Source organism: Cavia porcellus, unplaced genomic scaffold (genome assembly GCF_034190915.1).
Source record: "Cavia porcellus strain 051 isolate PalLab524CR breed Dunkin Hartley unplaced genomic scaffold, mCavPor4.1 scaffold_1, whole genome shotgun sequence".
NCBI lineage: Eukaryota > Metazoa > Chordata > Mammalia > Rodentia > Caviidae > Cavia > Cavia porcellus.
Genome location: NW_026947484.1, coordinates 33,545,427 through 33,566,760, shown reverse-complemented (window position 1 = coordinate 33,566,760; position 21,334 = coordinate 33,545,427). Strand labels below are relative to the sequence as shown.

The window sequence follows — 21,334 nt, the reverse complement described above, 5'->3', positions numbered from 1 at the left end:
GTGCAATAGGAAACAAAAGTGCAAAGTTTTCCTCCTCTACTAAAAAATCTTTTGCTTAATGTAGCAGATTTTTATTCTGTGGCATTATTTTTACAGAAAATATCAGATTTATTTCTGAGTAACATACAAATAAAAAGTAGTAAGAATCTTGAAAAAGTTTAGACATTTAATTAAGAAACGCGTTTCTTTTTTAGAAAAATTTACCCTAACAGATGACCTAAATTAGAAATTATTATCTCTACAGAAAAGCAAAACAACAAAAGGCAAGTAAAATACTTTAATTCTCGAGTTGTTACAAAAAATATAGAATTTGCATTCATAAATCTAATTTTCTAACACTGAAATAACCCATTCCCAATAATTGCACAAAACAGCCTCCAAAAAGCGTAAAATTCGTCAATAAGTGATGAACTGTTATCTACCCAGTGAATACAAAAACTAAAATAGAATAAATTCTTCACATTTTACCATAAACATAAGAAGCAGGTGCTAAGAAGTGAATGCTCAAGTATCTATCAGGTCACAGAATAATCTTGAGGGTAAGCTGGAGAGCTTGTAGTCTCAGAATTCCACAAATAATTGTTTTGTGTACTCCAAACTAGAACTGTTCTATGAAATCACACTTTTATATTTGATTTTTTTGTAATAAAATGTTAATAGTTTCTCATTGTTCCAATAGAGATATCTGCTTTTTTATATGATAAAATAAAAATCAACAGGAATAAAAATTAAAACTGAAGAGCAGTTTCTAATTGGCATCTACAGATTTTTTAAAAATCCTCAAATGTTTTATAGCTTTCTTTTATAATTCCTTTTTTAAAACTGTGAAAAATACTAGAGCTGCATATTTGGCTAACAATCATCTATAAATGAAAAGTAAACTTTAGCATCTTGTTCAGAGTCACCCATGTATTACTTTATCTGAGATATGGCAGACATTATATGGCATCGAGACAAAATAATAAAGTTAAGTTGTGACATAAACCAAAACCAAACTTAGAATTTAGAATTAAGTTTGACAGTTCCTGAGTCCACTGTACTTTGGTAGTGTAACACACGATACCTTTGGGCACAAAGAAGCAAGGAAAGGGCAGCGTGTCAGCCTTAGAAGTTAATTTCCTTGCTTTTGTTGGTTTATATTACCATCTAATATTCTGTAAACAATCCATTTCTAGGTAATTTACTTTTTCCTCTGCTATGACAAGCTGAGTTCATTTGTACGCTAAATATCTCTCCGTATATAAAAATGTAGTTTAACAACAAAAACTGGTAAAGGAATGTTGCTTAAAAACAAAATTTATAAAAAAAATAAGGTGCATAAAATTGCTTAGTTGGAAGGATCACTACTAATTACGTTTCAAATTCTCAAAAGATGAAAGTAATTAATACAACAGAATTTATTAAAAACAAATGGTTTATGTTAAAATGATGAGGATTTCCTAGTATTTTTTTCTTGATGTGTCTAAAAGTAATCATCTGAAAATTTACAGATCGAGAATAAAAAATCAATCAGGTAACTAAAACATGTTACATTTTAAAACCTACTGGAGTAAATGAATTTTTAAAGAGGCATCTTGGAGTTAAAAGCTAACCATTGTAAAATGGAGCAAAAAAAATGGACAAATACACTTTTTCGGATCATTGTGGTTATAAATTAATTTCATTATCCTCTTGTTAGGACAAAAACAGTCACTTTAATGTTTAAGGCAAAAACGGTAATAAAATTCATTTAAAATTGTCACTTGTAGGAAGACAGAAGTGCTTGTAGATCTTAGAAGTAAAATGTGTAAAAATGATTCTGAACTTAAAATAGCAAGTATCAAAAGAAAGTGCTGATTTAACTATATAACAATAAGCCACAAACAATACAGGTAATAGGATACTGGGTTATACTGGAAACACTTCCATGGAATATAAAACTATATTGGAAACACTTCCATGGAATATAAAATTTTTTGAAATTATTAAGGAAACAGAAACAAAAGAGAGTATCAGTGCCACTCAGATATAGTAAGATTCAAAGTTAACATTTTCTAAAGAAAAGGCTACAAGTTATCAAAACTCCAAGAGACTATTATAACAAAAATACCCAGGGTTTTTCAATACTGAGAAATGTACTCTAAGAATATATTTAACATGAATACAGAATAACAAAAATAATGGCAATATTCTTTTTGTATTGAATTTTAAATATGCCTAGCAATAAAGTATAGGATACTTAAAAGTGTGTCTGAGTTAGTAGGCAAGAGTGATTTTCCAAGACGCCTTTTTTGTTTCAGTTAAAATTAAAATCCACGCTGTCTAATCCTTGGAGTCAATTTGTAATTAAGGGGATTTGATGAGAGACCAGGCACTGAATTAATGATAAAATTTAATATCTGTTTTAATGCATCAACATAACACAAAAACTAACCAACACTGAACAACACAATAAAGTCATTTGTTGTACAGAAAAGACTACTGCTATAACAGTTTGTGAATGTTAGTCTTTTTGAAAATAAGTGTACATGTAAGAAATCAATATTTATGCCAAAAATCAACATTTATGTAAAAAATACTAACAGAACAAAGGTTTTTGCCATGAAAAACTATACTGGTAAATGCAGTTACTTGCGCTGACAGTTTTATATAACCTTTAATGAAGGTCTCAACTACTTTCTATATGTCTAAAAGGAGAAATATTTTATTCAGTAGCTAGAATAAGTTAACTGTAGTTGGCAATGTAAAATTATTTTTAAAATGTATGTTTAGTTTAGAAATAACATACAATTTTAAAAATCCATCAAGCTGAATTTCATTATATTTGAAGCAAGCATCTGGATTCTGTACTACACTTTCCACAATGCATAAGACAACTTAATACATGATTTTTTTTCCAAATCATTTTAATGTGCAACTTCATTTGAATGAGGCTACTGGAAATAGCTAAACTGAAGGAGTAAATTTCATTTGACCAGCATTCTTTACAGTCTCACCCAGTATACTCACCCATCCCCCAAAGATACCACTACCTCATTCCAAAAAGACATAAAATGAAAAATGGCATCAGATAATGACAAACAGCTTAATACAGAAATCAAGTAAAAAATTAAGTGAAACTAAAATTGAAAGGCACAGTTGTTTTCTTTTTAAAAACAAAAATGCTATGCCTCTAAAAGAAAGAAGGGAAATATTTTTCCCCCTACTTTACTTTTCAAACACAAAGACTGCATTGGGCAAGTTTTCAAATTCAGAGTAAGATATTCCAGTTCAGTAGGCTTTAGGTCAGGTTCACATTTATTACTTTGAAAATATTCTTTTAAAGATTCTAATATAATGTGTCTGTCAAGATCTACTGACCTATACTGATTACCTACTAACCAACCAACTGGATCTATACTAGCTATTACTTTAAAGCTACCTTGGGCATTGTTCTCAACAGTACATCGTGGACATCATCTCCTCTACATCTTCCTGGCTACTGTAATATTAAAAGTCTACAAGCCAAGAATAAGAGGGATGAAAACGTAAGGTGAAAACAGATGAAAGGAAGAAATGAGTAATGAAGGACCTGTTGATGCAGGCAGAAATAAGAAAGGCCTTGGGGAGGAAATCCTGAAATGCTGACAGTTTCTCACATGATACATTTCTTTTCAGGTCAGTGATCATTTGAATGGTAAAGCTATTTTACTCTACCACAATCAACTTTATCTCTAGTTTGACCATAGATAAGACAGTGTAGACAGACCAAAGACAGGTTGAATAGGTACTAGGTAAGCACGGGGAAGAAGGGCAACAGGCTTTGGGGATGTAGAGCATTTCAGGCAGAGGAAACACTGGGTCCAAAGACCAGGTGCTACAAACACTGCAAAAGGGTTTCAAGATGTAGCCAAATCTCATGTACATAATGGTAAAATCTACTCATTGTGCTCAAAATTCATATTGAAAATCTATGCCTCCTTTCAAGTATGCATTAAATACTTTTGACATATTAAAAAATACAGTTTCTATAAGTTTACAATGTAATTTTATATTTCTATTATCAAAATAAATACCAAATTCAAATATTATGAAATGAAATTAGAAAAGCATCATTTGTGACCAATGCTAAGAGCAATTAAACGCAAGAATCATCAAGTATTACACTGTTCTTGTAATTGATAATCTCCATACAAGTTTCCCATCATAGTCTGTATCACTTTCATTGTAATGATTATAGCTCACTTGTTTCATCTGCACCTCATTGGTTTTCATTGTGTCTTGCTAGACTTGAAGCAACTTTAATGATTTGGCTGTAACTAGTACTATAATCCAGAAAAACACCCTTCAATGTATTTCATTTTAGAGAGCCTATAGTGAATGCTGTCACAGTATTTATTTAGTATGCAAAATAAAACTGGGATAGCTGATTGTATTGCTTGTGAAGAAGTACATTATTCAGAAAAAAAAAACATGTCTTATGTGGAAAATAAAGCCTACTAAATCAAACGAAGAGGTGATCTTAATCAACTTTGCAGCAGCATTTGACACAATAAACCATTTTCTTCATCAAATTTTATTTAATCCCAAATTCTCTGATAACACAATTTCTGCATCATCTTCCTATCTTTCTATTTATTTTCAGGCTCCTTTGTAAACTAATTGTTTGTGCAACACTTAACTACTGGAATGAACTATTTTCCATCTTTTTCTCTCCTGAATCTTCTGAACATTGTACTACACTTCAAATCTGACTATAATCTGCACAAGATCTTCTTCCAACTATTCTCTGTCATTGTACTTCCCACTGTAAGATTACTTTCTGTGATAAATGAAAGACAAAAATTCAAAACTACATATGAATGTCTTGCTTACAATATTGAGAAGCCAGAAACAATCACAATGTTCTGGAATAGAGGACTGAGAAAATTGAATGATTCCTATCAAGACACTGAAAACTACAGTTTTCACTAAAAAAAAGGATCATGTAGATCTGTACTTGTAGATATGGAGAAATCATGTCATCTAAGTGACTCCAGTTTTGTTTAAAATATATTCATAATAATATTCAGAAAAATCCTAGGAATGCTGACTTCAATTGGTACCTGTGCTCAGTTTCAAAACAATCACTATGGCAAAAGTTTATAATATTATCACTGATCAAGACTGAGACTTCAAATTACATATGAAGATGGAAGAAGGTTGGTATTCTTATAGGAGAGTCAGGATAATAAAAACAAAATGCAAGATAAATTAATTGTGCAGCAAAATTATTGCTGAACAGCACTATTATACTAGGTGAATGTAAAAAGTAAAAGGAAGTAGGGAAGATACGAAGAAAGGAAGAAAATAAGGGAGGGAGACAGGATATATATATATATATATATATTTATAGATAGATAGATATAGATATAGATATACAGATATACAGATATATAGATATATATTACAGGAACATAAAAGTTCTGCAGCTTTAAAGGGCCTAAAGAAAAATATCAATTCAATGATGGAATGCATAAATATAACCTTTTAAGTGGTATAACAGTTATAAACTGTGTCATCTTCTGGGTTCCATTTTCTTGTGCTTCCCAAGTTCCATGGGAGCAATGCAGAGAGACTCAAGCTAATAATGAACATATAGTAGGATCATAGCAGAAAAACTCCAAGCTTAAGGAATTCACATCTTTTGAAATATGTGCAAATATGTGAAATATGTACAACTTATGCTTGAGATGCAGACATTACTTTTGTCACATTGGACAGTAAATAAACCTCTCTTCTGCTCTGAAGGGAGATATTATCTTTTCTTTCCACGAGTATCTGCTGAACAAATTACTTTAAAATACAGTTTGGAACAAACGCCCTTAGAACATCTATAAATCATGTAAAACACACACACTCACACACACACACACACTCACACATCACAGCTGTCTCTACTATGATCAACTGAGAGGGCTACAACCAGTATTAGTTTTTTTAAAAATTAAGTATAATAGTAAGAAGTGTCCAAATATGTACATATGTGTATGCTATGAAAGTACATATCCATTTCTTACATTTTTGTCTTAGTTTTATATTTATACGTGTTTGTGTATTAACTGTGTTACAGTATAAAATATAATTCACGCAGCTATGCTTGAAATATACTTTACTATTTGGTCATCTATGATTATAATTTAAATACTTAACACCAATGAAATAAAATTTTGAGTGAGCAAGTTCTCACCTTCTTAGTAAATAATAAATAAAAATGAAAATCCAAGAAATGGCATAATCTTTTCACCTAGATACACAGAAAGAGACGAGTTAAGTGATCTCATCTGTGGAGCTGAAATCAGAAATAGTAGGTAAGAAAGATGTATATAATCATTTGACTGTTACAATATACGCTTTATTAAAAATAAAAATTTGAAAACAAATGTTTGCTGAATATGGCTATTTATACATGAAATATTTTCACAACAGTGTTTATAGGAGTGTAAGATGCAAACAACCTTAATATTCAACCTTAACGAGAAATTAAAATTATAGTGCATTTAATTATATTGCAAGTGACACTGTATTTAAGGAATATTCAAAAAGTAAGTCTACTGGAGAAGGCTTATGACATGTCAATCAAGGCAAGAAGCATACCAAGTTGCATACATGGTATTAATTCATTTATTCAATAAACATTAAATGCCAAGTGCCTTTGCAAGATGTGCAGCCAGGGCTAGTGTTCAGCTGATGTGCTTAGGCATAGCCACTGACACTGTTGACAGCTGGCATCTGTTCTTCATTGGTCAGTGTCTTTAACTTTCTGTCAAATAATTTTAATAGGTGGAGAAGTGTACAAAGTAAAAAAAAAATTGGTATCATGGAGCATTAATTTTCATTAGGAAAACAATAAAAATAAAATCTATATCATAAGATGATAACAAGTACTTCAAAAACATAAGATATTGATAGATGGGTTAGGCAGCTGGCATTTGAAAAGAAGTGAAAAAATAAAAGTGAGCTGCGTGAACATTTGGTAGAAGAGCGTTCCTTGGAAAATACAGGAAGTACAAGACTCTGAGACGCAAGCATGATGGGTGTCTTTGAGGAATAGCGAGAGGATAGTGCACGTCAAGTGCAGTATGACATCAGGGAAATAATAAGGCCAGATCAAGAGGTCTTGTAGGTTTAGCCTGAAGACAAGCCATTGAAAGGTATTTTTTTTAATAGAAGAGTAACATAATCTAATTTACATTTTAACAGGATTATTCTGGAGGCTGTGCTAAGAATAGAGGAAGACAAGAATGAAAACAGGTTACCATTACCAGGCTTTTACAATAATCCAGGCAGGAAGTGACAGAGCTTGAGAAACAGGTAGCAGTGGAAATGGTGAGATAGCTGAATTCATGATATGTGTGAAAAGTGGAGCCAAGAGGATTTGTTTACAGATAGGATGTGGAGTGTGAGAAAAGATCAAAAACAACTCCAAGAATCTTTGCTTAACTCCCTGGTACCAGAAAAGGACATTTCAGAAAGGCTCTGCAGATTGGACCAAATTGGGAGATTAGGAGTTTGGTTTTTGGCATAATAAATTTGAGATTATATACGTATCCAGGGAGTGACAGGCAGCCTCTATCATAACCCTGCAATGAACGCCGCCTCCTGGTATTCCTTGTGTAATGGCCTCCCCTTGAATGTCAGCTGGACTTAGTCACTTTTTAAAAATAATTTTATGTTTAGATGGTGGGCATGGTGAGACATGCCTATCATTCCAGCATTTTGGGAGACTGAGGCAGGAGAACTGCTGAGAGTTCAAAGCCAGCCTGAACTACATAATCAGACACTGTCTCAAAAAAATCCACTAAATTTAAAAATAATAATTGTATGTTTTTGAGATAATTATAAAATTACACAAAGTTTTAAAAATGTGAAAGTGAGGTCACACATACCTTCCAACTGACATTCCCCAGTGTTTAACAACCATAGCATAGTATTAAATCAGGAACCTGACAGTATCATTGTTGAGACTATAGCCCAATTCACAGAACTTAAACTGACTTCATGAGTCTTACATGTACTTGTGTGTGTGTGTTTAGTTCTAGATAGTTTTATTACCTGAAAATTGATAAGGTCACTCTCATAATGAAAATGCAGTGTTACATCACCGCAAGGATCCCTTGGAGCAGTGCTTTGGGGCAATAACTATCATCTTGGCGAAATTATTAATAATATAGCTTTTCCTCTAAAACTATCATCTTATGTATAATATTCACTTGAATTGACTATACTTTCTTTAATTCAGAATATATGTGGACCTGAATTCAGATCATCTCAGAAATACATATTATTGAATAAATGAGTAAGCTACAATACTGTATTACAAATTTGTAAACTCACAATATATTCTAATTTGAATTCTTCTGGAAGTTATCCAACTCCCCATTTCGAACACAGAAAATAATTTGATAAAGCCCATATAATTGGTTCATGAAAGAACAGAGAGAAGAAAACAGGTCTTTGACAGCTATATCAATGCCCTATTATTCTACAGAATTCTATATATGTAATACTGGCATAATGTATCATACATAGAGGCTGTTCACATTTTTATCAGTTGGAATAATATACCTAAATGTAGTATCTCACAAATATGGAAACCAACAGTTATAAAAGTTAACTGGATTCCCTAATGTTGTATATCTAGTAAATGGGAAATTCAAGATTTTAACATTCAAAATCCATTCCCAGAGTTATGTATGATACTTCAAAATAATTTAAAACCATATCCCACTCTCAGTAAAGTGCTGGTATCAAAGACAGTAATATTGTTGCTTTGGAAAAATAATAGTAACTCATCGTGACAGATGATTTCAACATAATAAACTGTTATTATGCATTTACTATCAAGTAAATGCATGGTACTTTGTATTTATCCATTCTCAAAAAACAGCTTATCTCACAGCATTAGGGAGGCCGAGGTAGGAGGATTGCCATGAGTTCAAGGCTAGCTTGGGCTACATAAGCAAGTTCAAGGGCAACCTGCACTACACAGTGAGACCCCTTAAAAAAAATCTTATCCTGCAGTGAACTCTAAACTCTAAAATAAGATGAATAAAGTAAAAGGTTTTCTACTAATCTTTTTTTTTTTTTTTTGCCTTTTTCCTTTTTATCGGTACCGGTGACTGAACTCACGACCGCCTGCTGGCAAGGCAGGCGCTTATGCCGCTGAGCTAAATCCCCAGCCCCTATTAGTCTATTTTTAAGTCACAGTGAAAACTAGAAAAGGCTTTGTTCAATTCATGAGGTAAGAAACTTTGGCATAAAATAGAAATCCTCCTATAGCTTGGCATAAGTGATTACTAAGACAGTATTATATCGGAATAATTCCATGTTAATACTGTCTTGAACATATTGATAATAAAATATTAACATCAATGAGGATGTCTTAAAAGCTATTTATTTAAAAAAAACTAATGATTGCATAATATGAGCCAAACAATGTGCTAAATTCCAAGTGAACAGCAACATTTAAAAAAGATGTCTTTATGCTGAAGAAATTTATGATTTATAGGAGATTAAGTAATATTAGAGGCAATATTAAATAAAGCAAGAGAAAAAAATCAGACAAAATGAAATAACATGCTACCTTTTGAAAACCCCATGAAGTAGGGAGTATCTTGGGTTTAGCACAGGTAGACAGCAATGGTGCAAAAAGGGACAAAAGTGGGGGAGCAGCGTAAAACTACAGTGTAGTGTCCCAAGTGTTTTTAGAAGATGTTGGGCAACAGGAAGCAACTAAAGACAGTTATTCATATTAACTGTACCTCGTTCTTCCTTTCTACAGTTACTTTATCTCTGAAACAGATAAAGCACTATTCTTCTTGTTCTCCGCGGATTACAAATATTATTCTACGATTGCTGCTGTAAAGTCAGCAATTCTGCCACTCCTTTGTCAACATAACTTTTATAATAGTCCGTCTAATGTCAAATGGCTATCTAAACCACAGTGTTCAGCAAGTTTTAAAAATTCAGCATGGCTGAAATTCATTTGGGATTCTCAGATCTGAGATTTCTGCCATTTGATGACTTGAAAAAAATTTTCTCTTGACTTTTCCCCATTCCCTACCTTACCTCCACTGGAACTCTAAGCAGATTTATTTTTAAACTCTTGCGTCCTTCAGTATCTCTTTTGTATTTTTCATTTCTTTGTCTCTCTGACTTCAACTTCAATATGGGTTTCAAATCCATCTTCTAGATTACAATAATTTCTTAAAATTGTGTAATCTTCTGTTCAACATATTTACTAAGTGTTTTACTTACTTTAAATTTATCTAACTTCAACCTAGTTTTCTATCAAATACAGTGAAGTCAGTTTTCTGGCTCTTCCTTTCAAGCCTTTCTTTTTCCTCAAAAATACAGAACACACTTAAAATATATTCTATAATGGATAATTAAAATACCCAAACTGCTTGTTGAACTATATGATTTTGTTGTCTTACCTTTCTTCTGGCTTTTGTTATTATTATTTTTTTTACTGTTATGTATTTTCTAATTTCTTTTTGTATTAGTTCAAGGTTTCTGACTTTATCAGAATTGCTGGATGCAAATTGTGAAGACTGATTTGTTTTGGTTTGTTCTTTGTGGGTCAGGACCACTAAAATTAAAGCCTCCGCTCTCAGGCCCAAGCTTAGTCAGCAGGGTATTAATTGCCTACGTGTTAATGAACAACCTGAAAGCCTCTGATGAATGATAAAATTTCAGAGATTTCTTCCCTTCAATTCAAGTCAAGTTGCCTTAAATACTAATGTGGATGCCATCTCATCTGCTTTAGAGAGGATGTCTCATGATATTCCCTTCAGTCTTGCCCTCATGGTGTTTAAAATGGAAGCTCAAATTCACCAAGATTTGACAAATTCAACTGAAGATGACAGACAGTTGTTGACCATAGGTTTTATTACTTTTTTCTCATTTTTTTTTCATCTTTGGTGCATTTGCAGATTCTTTGTTTTCCTGTCATCTCAATAATGTTTTAAACTATTCTTACAATAAAGATTTAACCATCTTTTCTCATTTTTTAATACAGGAGTGTTATTCAAGTATCCACATTTTCTTATATTCCTGAAAATGTAAGATATAGTAACGTTTAGGGATGGAAAAGAGTATCTTGTGTTTTAGACTTATAGATGATGACAATGTATCTGATTAGGATAGAAAAATCTGGGCGATATCAATATTATCACTGTCTGGTCATGGCCTTGATAGTGTAGAATAAAAATGAGAGTAAAATAGGAAACAGCCACTGCATAATTGATAGGACTGGATGGTGAACTGCTTTGTGGTGGGTGAGATCTTAAAAGAGCATGATGATTATGTCAATTACTATAGCCTACATGTCTAAGAGGATTAATGAATAGGTGTTATTGGATCAAGCTGATGTAAATAATAGAAGCAATGAGAATTATATAAAATATAGAGCTTTATTCTTTCAGCAAAAAAAAAATCAGAATATAGGAGCTTAATGTTCTCTTAGTAGCTCACTCGTTATGAGACTCAATGAGGTCAAAAGCTTATCTTGGACTTTTTATTGCTATAAAATGGTTCCTATAGTTCCAGACATCAGGTAGGTATTAAAAGGTAATAAAAGGGAGGGAGTAATGGTGTTTGCTTCAACTCCCTTGTATCCGAATAATATTTTCCAGAGAGATCCTTTCTGTCTCTAATTCTGTTGTAGGCTCCTTGTTACATTTCACTGGCAAAAAAGAAATACTGAGAAAATATTTAACTTTTCCTACTTTTATAACAAAAGAGGATATGATTAGAAATCAATGCTGAATTATACAGACTATAACATATCTGAATTAGACAGACTGTCTTCCTACATATGGAGTTAAAGCATCTGGTTTCAAACTTGCCAGGTAAGGAGACATTCAGATATTCAAGTGAGGCTTCAACATGATTTTCATTAGGACATAAATAGCAGGTGATGCCATAAGAACAGGAGCTCTTCCTGCCTTCCCCTCCCAGAGTGGGGGATAACAGAAGTGCATCACCACCCCCTTAGCTTCCCTTTTTAATAAAACAGACATACATTTTATATTAAGCATACAAAAATGTACCCCCTAACACTAATAAGAAATTTGGAAGTATTACAGAAATTGCCTTTTTTTTTTTGGCACCTGAGATCAAACTCAGGACCTTGTGCTTGCCAGGCAGGCACTTATGCGGCTGAGCTAAATCCTCAGCCCTCAGAAGTGGCCATTAAAACAATCTTGACTTTTTTTTTTGCAAATAATGCTTAAAAATTATTATGTTTAGCTGGGGATATAGCTCAGTGGCACAGAACCTTCCTGACAAGCATGAGGTTTTATGTTCGACTGCTGGTACCCCTCCCAAAAAAGGTAGTTTAAAATTATTATACTTAATTTTCATGAAATAATCCATTCTTTCAATCCCAGAAATCTATATCTGTTTTCTTATTCATCTTTATGGTCTATCTATAAATTTGATAGAAAGAATGCACTAAACAATAATAACAGTAATGAGTTGGCATCTAAAAATTTTAAAATAAAGCTAAATATATTTGGTAGAAAAATTTGCTTTCTGTGAAACCTTTCCTTGAAAAAATTAAAAACAATTCTACATCAAAATGTTACTATTTTACTAAATGTCAGAAGATTTTATCAATCCTTAACTAATTTATTAAGAACACGATTCTGTAATTTACAGAAAAATATGAATTTAAGATGACAAAGTGTAAGACAATCCTCTTGGTAGCAAATCTTTTCTTACTGCACAAAAAAACAAAGATGACTCCTATGTTTCTTATGAATTTTCACTTTTAACGTGTTAATGAGAATGCAAGCACCTTGAGGGTAAAGAACATTACTGTGTCTCAAGCCATATTCTAGAAACTGGGGCAAATATAGAAGGTAGAATGGGAAGTCACAAACATTTCAAGGAAAAAAATTAGTAGAATCAAAATAATGTCCTTTTTCATGATTACTGGACGGACCTACATTATAATGAAACAGTATGGTTTAAAATTCTAGCTAAATATATTATCTTTCTTTTATTATAGCACTGTAAATATTCTTACAAATCCTAAATATGTTCCCAAATCCTTTATGGAGTATGAGTTTTATGAATTACTAATATTATAGCTCACTGAAAAATTATGATAATATCAATAAACAGCAAAGGACCATGATTTAATTTTTTTCTTTTAATGTGTGCACTTTTTAATAACTATAACAGTTAAAAATATTTTTAAAAGGCATATGTACCAAAGTTTTTAATATTCTACCACTCAAAATTCAAAAATAGGTTGTTTTCATGAACAGATACATGAAATAAAATAATACCATAACAGAAGGGTGCTGTATCTGTGTTTAAAGAAGGGGTTGTTGGCAAACACCACAGCTCACTTCTGCTGAAATGTACACAACTGATATATGCAGCACAGAAAGCTGGCACCAAGGGCTTACAACCTTAATTTGCCTGCAAGAAGGAACAGAGATTTACCTTCAGAGCACGTTCTTGATTGTTTTCAGCAGTCAGATGTCTCATGTTGTTTGCTGAAGTCTGGTTCTGCTCTTTCAGATGATGAAGCTCCTGCTCGAGCCGTTTGCACTGCCACGGGGGAAGAATCCCATTAAGTAAAGGAGTTAGCACATTTTTTTCACCAAGCTGTATGAATTAATGTAAATAATACCACTGTATTCTCTAAAGAGCCAAGTTTTGCCCCCAACAATAAAGGTAAGTAAAAGTAATACTGACTACAAACAAAATAACATTGTTCACAGCATTCTGATTATTCGATTATAAATTTTAGTTAGTTTTATTAATATAAATATCTCACAAAATACTTCTTTCCAAATTAATATCCAACTGTATTTAAAATTATTTTCCTTATTAACCAAATTATTCTATGTAGTTGTTAATTGAATTGAACATGCTTCTAAAACTTACAAAGGATTCTAATTAAGTAATATATTCGCTGATGAATTATTTTTCAAATAGAATTACTCATAAAAATATACATAAAGTAGTATGTTTACACAATAATTACACAGGCTATCAAGTGATACATTGCAATATAGAAGAGCATGAAGATATGTGAGAGTAAAGAAATACAATATTAAACATGTTTCAGTAAAAATCAAAAACTCATCTCTTTATTTTTAATGATGGTATCTGTTTCCATACCCAGTACTTCTCAGTGGTGAGCAATATACAAATCCTTTGAAAAGACTTACCAGACTCCTGACATTGAGTTAGATATATTTTTATACAAATATTGAGTATACACATGCCATGCATACAAAATATAATTATAAAACAGATACAAATTAAAGTAATCAGAAAATCAAGACATTTCAAATTAATAGGGAATTTGTTACAGTTAAATTCTGCAAATATGATACAGAACTGACTGATTCTATGGCTGATACATTTACATCACCATGTCTATTCCACCATGTGCTTTGCAGGTGCCACATGTCTTTTAATTACATGAAAGCTCTCTGGCATGTATCATTTGACCTTTATTGAGAGAGAATACATGATTTCCATTTAACTATGTCTCTGTCCTTTTTAAGCCCATAACAGTTAAAATATTTGGTCATGGAGTGAAGACAAAATCATGTGCCAAGAAAATTAATAACATTATTTTGTTAAAACCTAGTACCAATGTCTTTACTAAACTTATCCTTTATATTTTTAATCAATTTTAATACAGAATTATTAGGTATTATAACAGAATGACCAAATGTGATCTATGAGAATTCAAAGGTAAGTTTTGACTACCTATGAATGACTCGTGGAGCAGTTATCTGAATTGATTTTACTTTGGATACATGGTTTTCTAAGCTAAAACTGAAGAAGAGAATATTAAAAAATCCAACAAAGGTGGAAATATTAGGGTTATATATAAAGCGAGGAAGCATAGTAAAGAAGTATTTCACCAGTAATTTATTAATTTAAGTAAATTTGAAATGGCATCCAAATAAATGATCTCATCTATATGAAGCAAAAAATAAAAAATAAATTTACATATTTCGGCTGAAGACATAAATGTGCCATTTATTTTCATTTATGAGGTTTAACATTGACCTAGGATGAAAACTGTGAGTTCACTAGACTCAGTGTTTCCGTTCTAATATTTAGGTCTGCAATTTTCATTTTATTTTCATACTTGGCAAGATGTAAGAGTCTAGATTCCGTCTTGTGCACATGGTAACCAGTTTTCCCAGCACCATTTTTGAAAAACACTATCTTTCTTCCAGTATGTGCATTTGGCCTCTTTGCCAAAGATCAGATGGCTCAATGTGCTTCAGCTTGTTTCTGCTTCCGCTATTCTGTTCCATTAATTCATACTTCCATTTTGTTGGTAGCACCGTGTTGTTTTTAAGCACTGTAGCTTTGTACTACAACCTCAAATCTGGAATTATGTTTCCTGTTTTTTTCCTATTGTCCAGGATTATTGTTGTCTTCTGATTTTTGTTTCATACATATGTAGGATTGTTTTCTCCAGTTTTGTAAGGAATGTAGTTGGTAATCTAATTTAACTGGGGTTAAATCTATGCATCAATTTTGTTAAAATAGCTATTTTGATGATATTTCTGTTGCTTATTCAGAATGAAAGGATACTTTTCTATTTTGTAATGTTTTCTTTGATATCCTCTTTTAGAACACTTTAGCTTTATTAAAGAGGTCTTTTATTTCCCTGGTTAGGGTAATTTCTGAATATTTTTCCTGAGGTAACTGTGAATAGTATTAGTTTCCAAACTTCTGAATGGCTTAATCGCTGGTGTACAGGAAAACTATTGACTTTTGTGTGTTGATTTTATATGTGGACCCATTACTGAATTTGTTTATTAGGAGTGGTTTAGTGAAATTTTTGGGTCATGTCATCTGCAGGTAATGAATTTTTGGATCATGTTAACTGTAAATAATGATAATTTAACTTCTTGTTTCCTATATATTCCCTTTTATTTCTTTCTCTTGCCTGGTTTCCCAGGCTAGTGTTTCAACTACTGTATTGAACAAGAGTGGTGATAGTGGAAATCTTTGTCTTGCTCCTGATTTTAGAGAAAGTTTTTGTCTATTCTCCAATTAATATAATGTTGGCAGTAGGTCTGTCGTGACTTTTATTAGGTTGATATAAGGTCCTTCTATACCTGTTTTCTTCAGAGGCTTTTCTTATGACTGGATGGTGGATATTTTTTGCACCTGATGAGATGATCCTGATTTTTGTCCTTGTTTGTGTGATGGACCACATTTACTGATTTGTGTACACTGCATCATCCTTGTAGTCTTAGGATAAAGTTTCACTGGTCATGATGTATGATGTTTGTGATGATTTGTTGCATTCTGGCTACCAGCATCCTGTTGAGACTTTTTGTATCTATAGTCATTATAAAGACTCTTCTGTAGTTTTCTTTTTGGTTGGTCCTTGTCTGGTTTTTTAAATCTAAATATTGCAAGCTTGTAGCAATGAGTTTGAAAGTATTCTTCCCTTTTCAACTTCACTAAAGAGGTTGAGGGGTATAGGTATTACATCTTTCCTAAAACAGTCTTGGACATTGAGTAGAATCAGCAGTGTATCCATCAGGTCCTGTTCTTTTCTAGTTGATAGCTCCCCGCTCCTTTTGTTACTCTCTGTTTAACTACTGTTGCCTGTTTTTGAACCGATCAAATTTTTTATATATTTTTGGTTCAGCTTTGGTGATTAATATGTTTCAAGGAATCTGTCCACGTCTTCTGGATTCTGAGATTTGTACAGAGTGAGTAAAAGTTTCATAGCAGTTACTACTAACTTGGGTTTAGCACTCACTGTCTGTTGTGATTTTGCCTTTTTCCTATTTGCATTGATGTATCTTTTCTTTCCTTCTTATGGTGAATTTAGTTAGGGGTTCATTAATTTTGTTTCTTCTTTGAAAGCCAGCTCTTTCATTCTTTGTACTTTTATTAGTCTCAATTTCATTATCTGCTGCTCTGCTCTTTATAAGTTTCTTCCTGATACTTGAGTGGGATATAGACTATTCTTATTTTTCTAGGTTACTTATTTGTACTTGCTCTGTTTGGAGTAGTCACAGTAACGAATTTCCTTCTTATGACTCCTATTACTTTCCCATAGATTCCAGTATGCTGTACTGCCATAATCATATGATTTTAGGAGCTAATTTCTTCATTGATTTTTGTCACTGACCCACAGATTATTTAAGTGTGTGCTGTTTTATGTCCAAGGATGTGGCAAATTTCTGGTGTTTTGCCATTGATTTCTAGTTTCGGGGCACTAACATACATGAAGTATAAGTTCTTTGTATTTAAGTAAGCTTTATGGGCTGGTACGTTGGTTTATTTGGAGAACATTTTGTGTGCTAGTATGTTAGTTTATTTGGAGAACATTTTGTGTGCTTCTGAGAAGTATGTAATGCTGTATTGTAGTTAGGTCCATTTGTTCAAAGCTATGCTTCAATTGATTACTTCTTTAATTTTTTGTTCTCTTTGATCTATTTGTGAAAGTTGGGTATTGAGGTACCCAGTATGATAGTGTTGATGCTATTTTGAAATCTGATTTCTAATAGTGTCTGTTATGAAGTTGGGTGTGCCAATGTTTGGCATATATATATATATATATATATACAATTGTTATCTCTTCCTGTTGAGTCACTCAACTAACATAGAGTAATATTCTCTGCCTTATCCAGTGAGTTTTAACTTGAAGTCAATTATGTCTGAAAATAAGATAGCTACTCTGCTTGCTGTTGGAATCTCGTGGCATGGAATATTATTTTCCTTCTATTGACTTTTATAGAATATGAACTTTTTCTTGGATTAGAGGTTTCTTGTATGCAGTCTATTGTTGGGTTTTGTTTTTTGATCAGGTCTGCCAATCTGTGTCTTTTGATTGGGAAGATGAAACCATTTATTTTGAAAAGGAATGCTTTAGCAGCAAATTATTACTGAGAGATACTAACCTATTTCTTGTGTTATTTTTCTATTGTTGATTAATTTTATTTTTCCCATTTCTTTAAGTAATCATATTTGCTGATTGTTGGCTTCATTATTTCTAGCAATATATCCTTGCGACTGTTTTGGAGTAATAGATCAGTGGTCATGAATTTCTTGAAATGATCTTTGTCATTAAATGTCCTTGTTTCTCCAAGAATTTTAAAAGATAATTTTTCAGAAGATAAGAGTCTCAGTTGAAAGTTGTTTTCCACTTAAGGCTTGTAACACTTCACTCCAACATCTTGTGGCCTTTAAGACTGGTGTTGAGAAGCCTGCTATAATCCTGATGACTTTATATTTACAGTGGATTTATTGCTCTTTTTTAATTTACAGTTTCTAAGATTCTGTACTTTAGCTGCACTCCTGGATTTTGACTATCATATGCAGTCCAGAAGTTCTTCTGTATTGACAATTTGGGGTTTCATATCCCTCATATAATTGTATGTTGGATTCTTTGCTCATAGTTTAAAAGTTTTCGGCTTGTAAATTTTACTACAGTATACTTAATTTTTTATTTCATGAATAATGCTCTCTAATTTTCTCTAATTACAATTAATTTTAGGTTAGCCTTCTTTGCCTTATCTAGTAACTACTGTTATGATTTTGGATTTCTTTGCACCTTGATATTGTGTACCTCCATGACCTACTCATTTTAAAAGAATCAGACTAAGACACTGTATTATAGAGAGAAAATTCATATAGGATATGGCAACATCAACAGATCCAAATATATATCAATCATGTATGATAAAACTTATCTGTAACAATTTTACCCTTTTATAAATAGCCCTTACATATTGAACTGTAACTGCACCCTATAGAAAATTGGAATAGTCTTTGCCTCAATCTGATAAAAAACATTTACAACAAACCAACAGCCAACATCAAATTCACATAACTTGAGAGTATTCATCCTCAGGAACAAGAAAAGGCAGTCCACTATCAACACTCCTGTTCACTAAGTTCTAGACATATTAGGCAGAGCAATTAGACAAGAGAGAGAAATAAGATGAATAAGGGTAGGAAAGGAAGAAATTAAGGTATCATTATTTGCAGATGATATGATTCTCTTATTTTTATTTTTATTTTTTTATTTTTATTTAAGGAGAAAAGAAAAGAAAGAAAAAAAACAGTGAAGGGGTACAAGTTATACAGATTTACAGAAGAAAAAAATGCGCAGTAGGGAATCACTAGTTAATGGATTACATATTGCCATCTTAGAAATAATTGTTCAAGTCACAAAATTAAAGCCTGTAGAGTGGACATTCCAACAATGATACTGCAAACAGTTCCGTTCAATGATCCAATAAAACTCTGCGATATCATTTTCTATCTTATACATTTAAATATACATGCAGTTATATAGTTTAGAGCACTTTCTTTTCCTCTCTTTTGTACAGTGACTATTACACATTTTGGGTTTCATTGCTCCCACGGTTCTTATTGCTTTTTTGGAAGAGAGTAAAACCAAATGTGACATAACAGAACAGAATCAGTCAAGTCAAAAGGGTGGATATAATAGATAATATAAAAACATAATACAAGGTGATCAACAATGGTTATCATAATGCCTCCCGCTATTTCTAATAGAATTGCCTATATCATTAGTTGTAATACCATTGAACAAAACCGTAAAGAATAAAACCGACAAAACTAAAACATTGGAGATACTGTAGGTCTTCAAAAGTAGATAAAAGTCAACGAGAATGGGCGTTATAATGAATCTCATTATCCTCTCAGCTGATGCCTAAACTTTCGAACCTGATACTATCCAGCAAAACAGAATAGAGGAACCTCAGTCAAAAACAAGATGGTGAGAGTAATACAGGGCTTCAAATCGAGATAATAGAAAGTCAAAGTGGGTTACTATATTATATCCTGCTATATTTTTCCCTTTAATTAAATGGATAAAAATAAAAAAGTAAATAATGGAGTGGAGATTGAGAAAAAAGAGGGCATAACAGCGAAACAGGGCAGATCAAAACATAACCATTTAAGCAGAATAGTGTTTCACCACCAGATATTTCCGACCCAAAAAGAGTTACCATATTGACTCCCTCCCTGAAGTCCTTGAGTACAACTTCATATACTGTGGCATTAAGTATATCAAAACAATGTAAAACCATTTAAGAGAATGACAGCATTATAGAGTATTTAGAATCGACTAACAGAAAATGAACAATGGTCTCTGTATAATCTCCTTGTCTTTAAAAGGTTTTTGCTTATACTATCGTACATAACAAAATCCAATAAGATACAACCTGTTTAGACCATTGGAGACAGAAGAACAAAAGCTAGATGAGACTTCAAAACAAGATGGTACTAAATCAGCATTACCTATTAAGATGTCATTTTCTCCAAAATAGCTGTTCTTATCATCCAATATTCTCTGTCTCATTTCTGTTGAGCTCTTTTTCTGTCAGTAGCTGTCAGTTTGTCTTCTTCATTTTGTTCTCTGCTCCATTCGTTGTGGCCTCCCCGCCACTATTTCTGGGTTCTTTGTATTTTTCTTTTTTTAGAATATCCTGCAATACTTTCTGTAGGGTTGAATTAGTGGTTGCAAATTCCCCCAGTTCCTCTTTATCCTGGAAGCACCTCGTTTTTCCATCAATTTCCAGGGACAGTTGTGCAGGATATCTCAATCTTGGCTGGAGATTATTATCTTTCAAAGCTTGAATTATTTGCCCCCATGCTCTTCGTGATTTGATGGTTTGTGAAGAGAAATCTGCTGTGATTCTGATGGGTGTTCCCTTGTAAGTGATCTGTTTCTTGTCTCTTACAGCCTTTAATATTCTGTTCTTGTATTGAATTTCTGGAATTTTTATTATTATATGCCTGGGTGTTTCTCTGTTAGGGTTGTAGGTAGCTGGGGTCCTGTATGCCTCATACATCTGAGTATCTTTACCTTTTGCTAAATTAGGAAAATTCTCCTGGATTATTTCTGTGAGTAGCTTTTGTAGTTCACTTGTTTGTGTCCCTACTTCTTCTTTTATGTTCTTAATCCTTAAGTTATGGCTCCTCTTATCATCTTCTTGTCTTTGTATTATTGCTGTTTGTTTCTTTGTTATTTTTAAGAAGTTTTTCATTTCATTCTCCCATATTTCAAGTCTGCCCTCCAGTTCAGATAGTCTGTCCTTAGTTTCTTTCAAGCTGTTATGCCAGTCTTGGATAGACTTCTTAATTTCTTGATAGTCCCTTTGAACCTGCTTCACATACTCAATGCTTTCTCTGTTTTCTCCATCAAGCAATTCTCCCCTTTTTTTCTGTTCTTCCATTCCACCATCTGTTTTTTCCTGGGTGGTGCTTAGCATTTCTCTAACTATTCTGCATACTTCTAGCTTCAGGTCATTGATAACTTCATTCCTGAATTGGTCTATGAGGC

At 32.6% G+C, this 21,334-nt stretch overlaps 1 protein-coding gene across 6 annotated transcripts in view; it reads right to left on the bottom strand.

The window, feature by feature from the left end:
• Positions 1 to 21,334, bottom strand: part of Mipol1 (mirror-image polydactyly 1) — a 283,729-nt gene that overhangs the window by 130,641 nt on the left and 131,754 nt on the right. For 5 of the 6 annotated variants that reach the window (XM_063246733.1, XM_063246744.1, XM_063246739.1 and 2 more), the window contains one exon: positions 13,459 to 13,566. The exons of the other annotated variant lie outside the window; for it this stretch is intronic. In XM_063246733.1, coding sequence (XP_063102803.1) covers positions 13,459 to 13,566 — 108 coding nt within the window. The remainder of the gene's footprint in view (positions 1 to 13,458; positions 13,567 to 21,334) is intronic. 6 annotated transcript variants of the gene reach the window in all.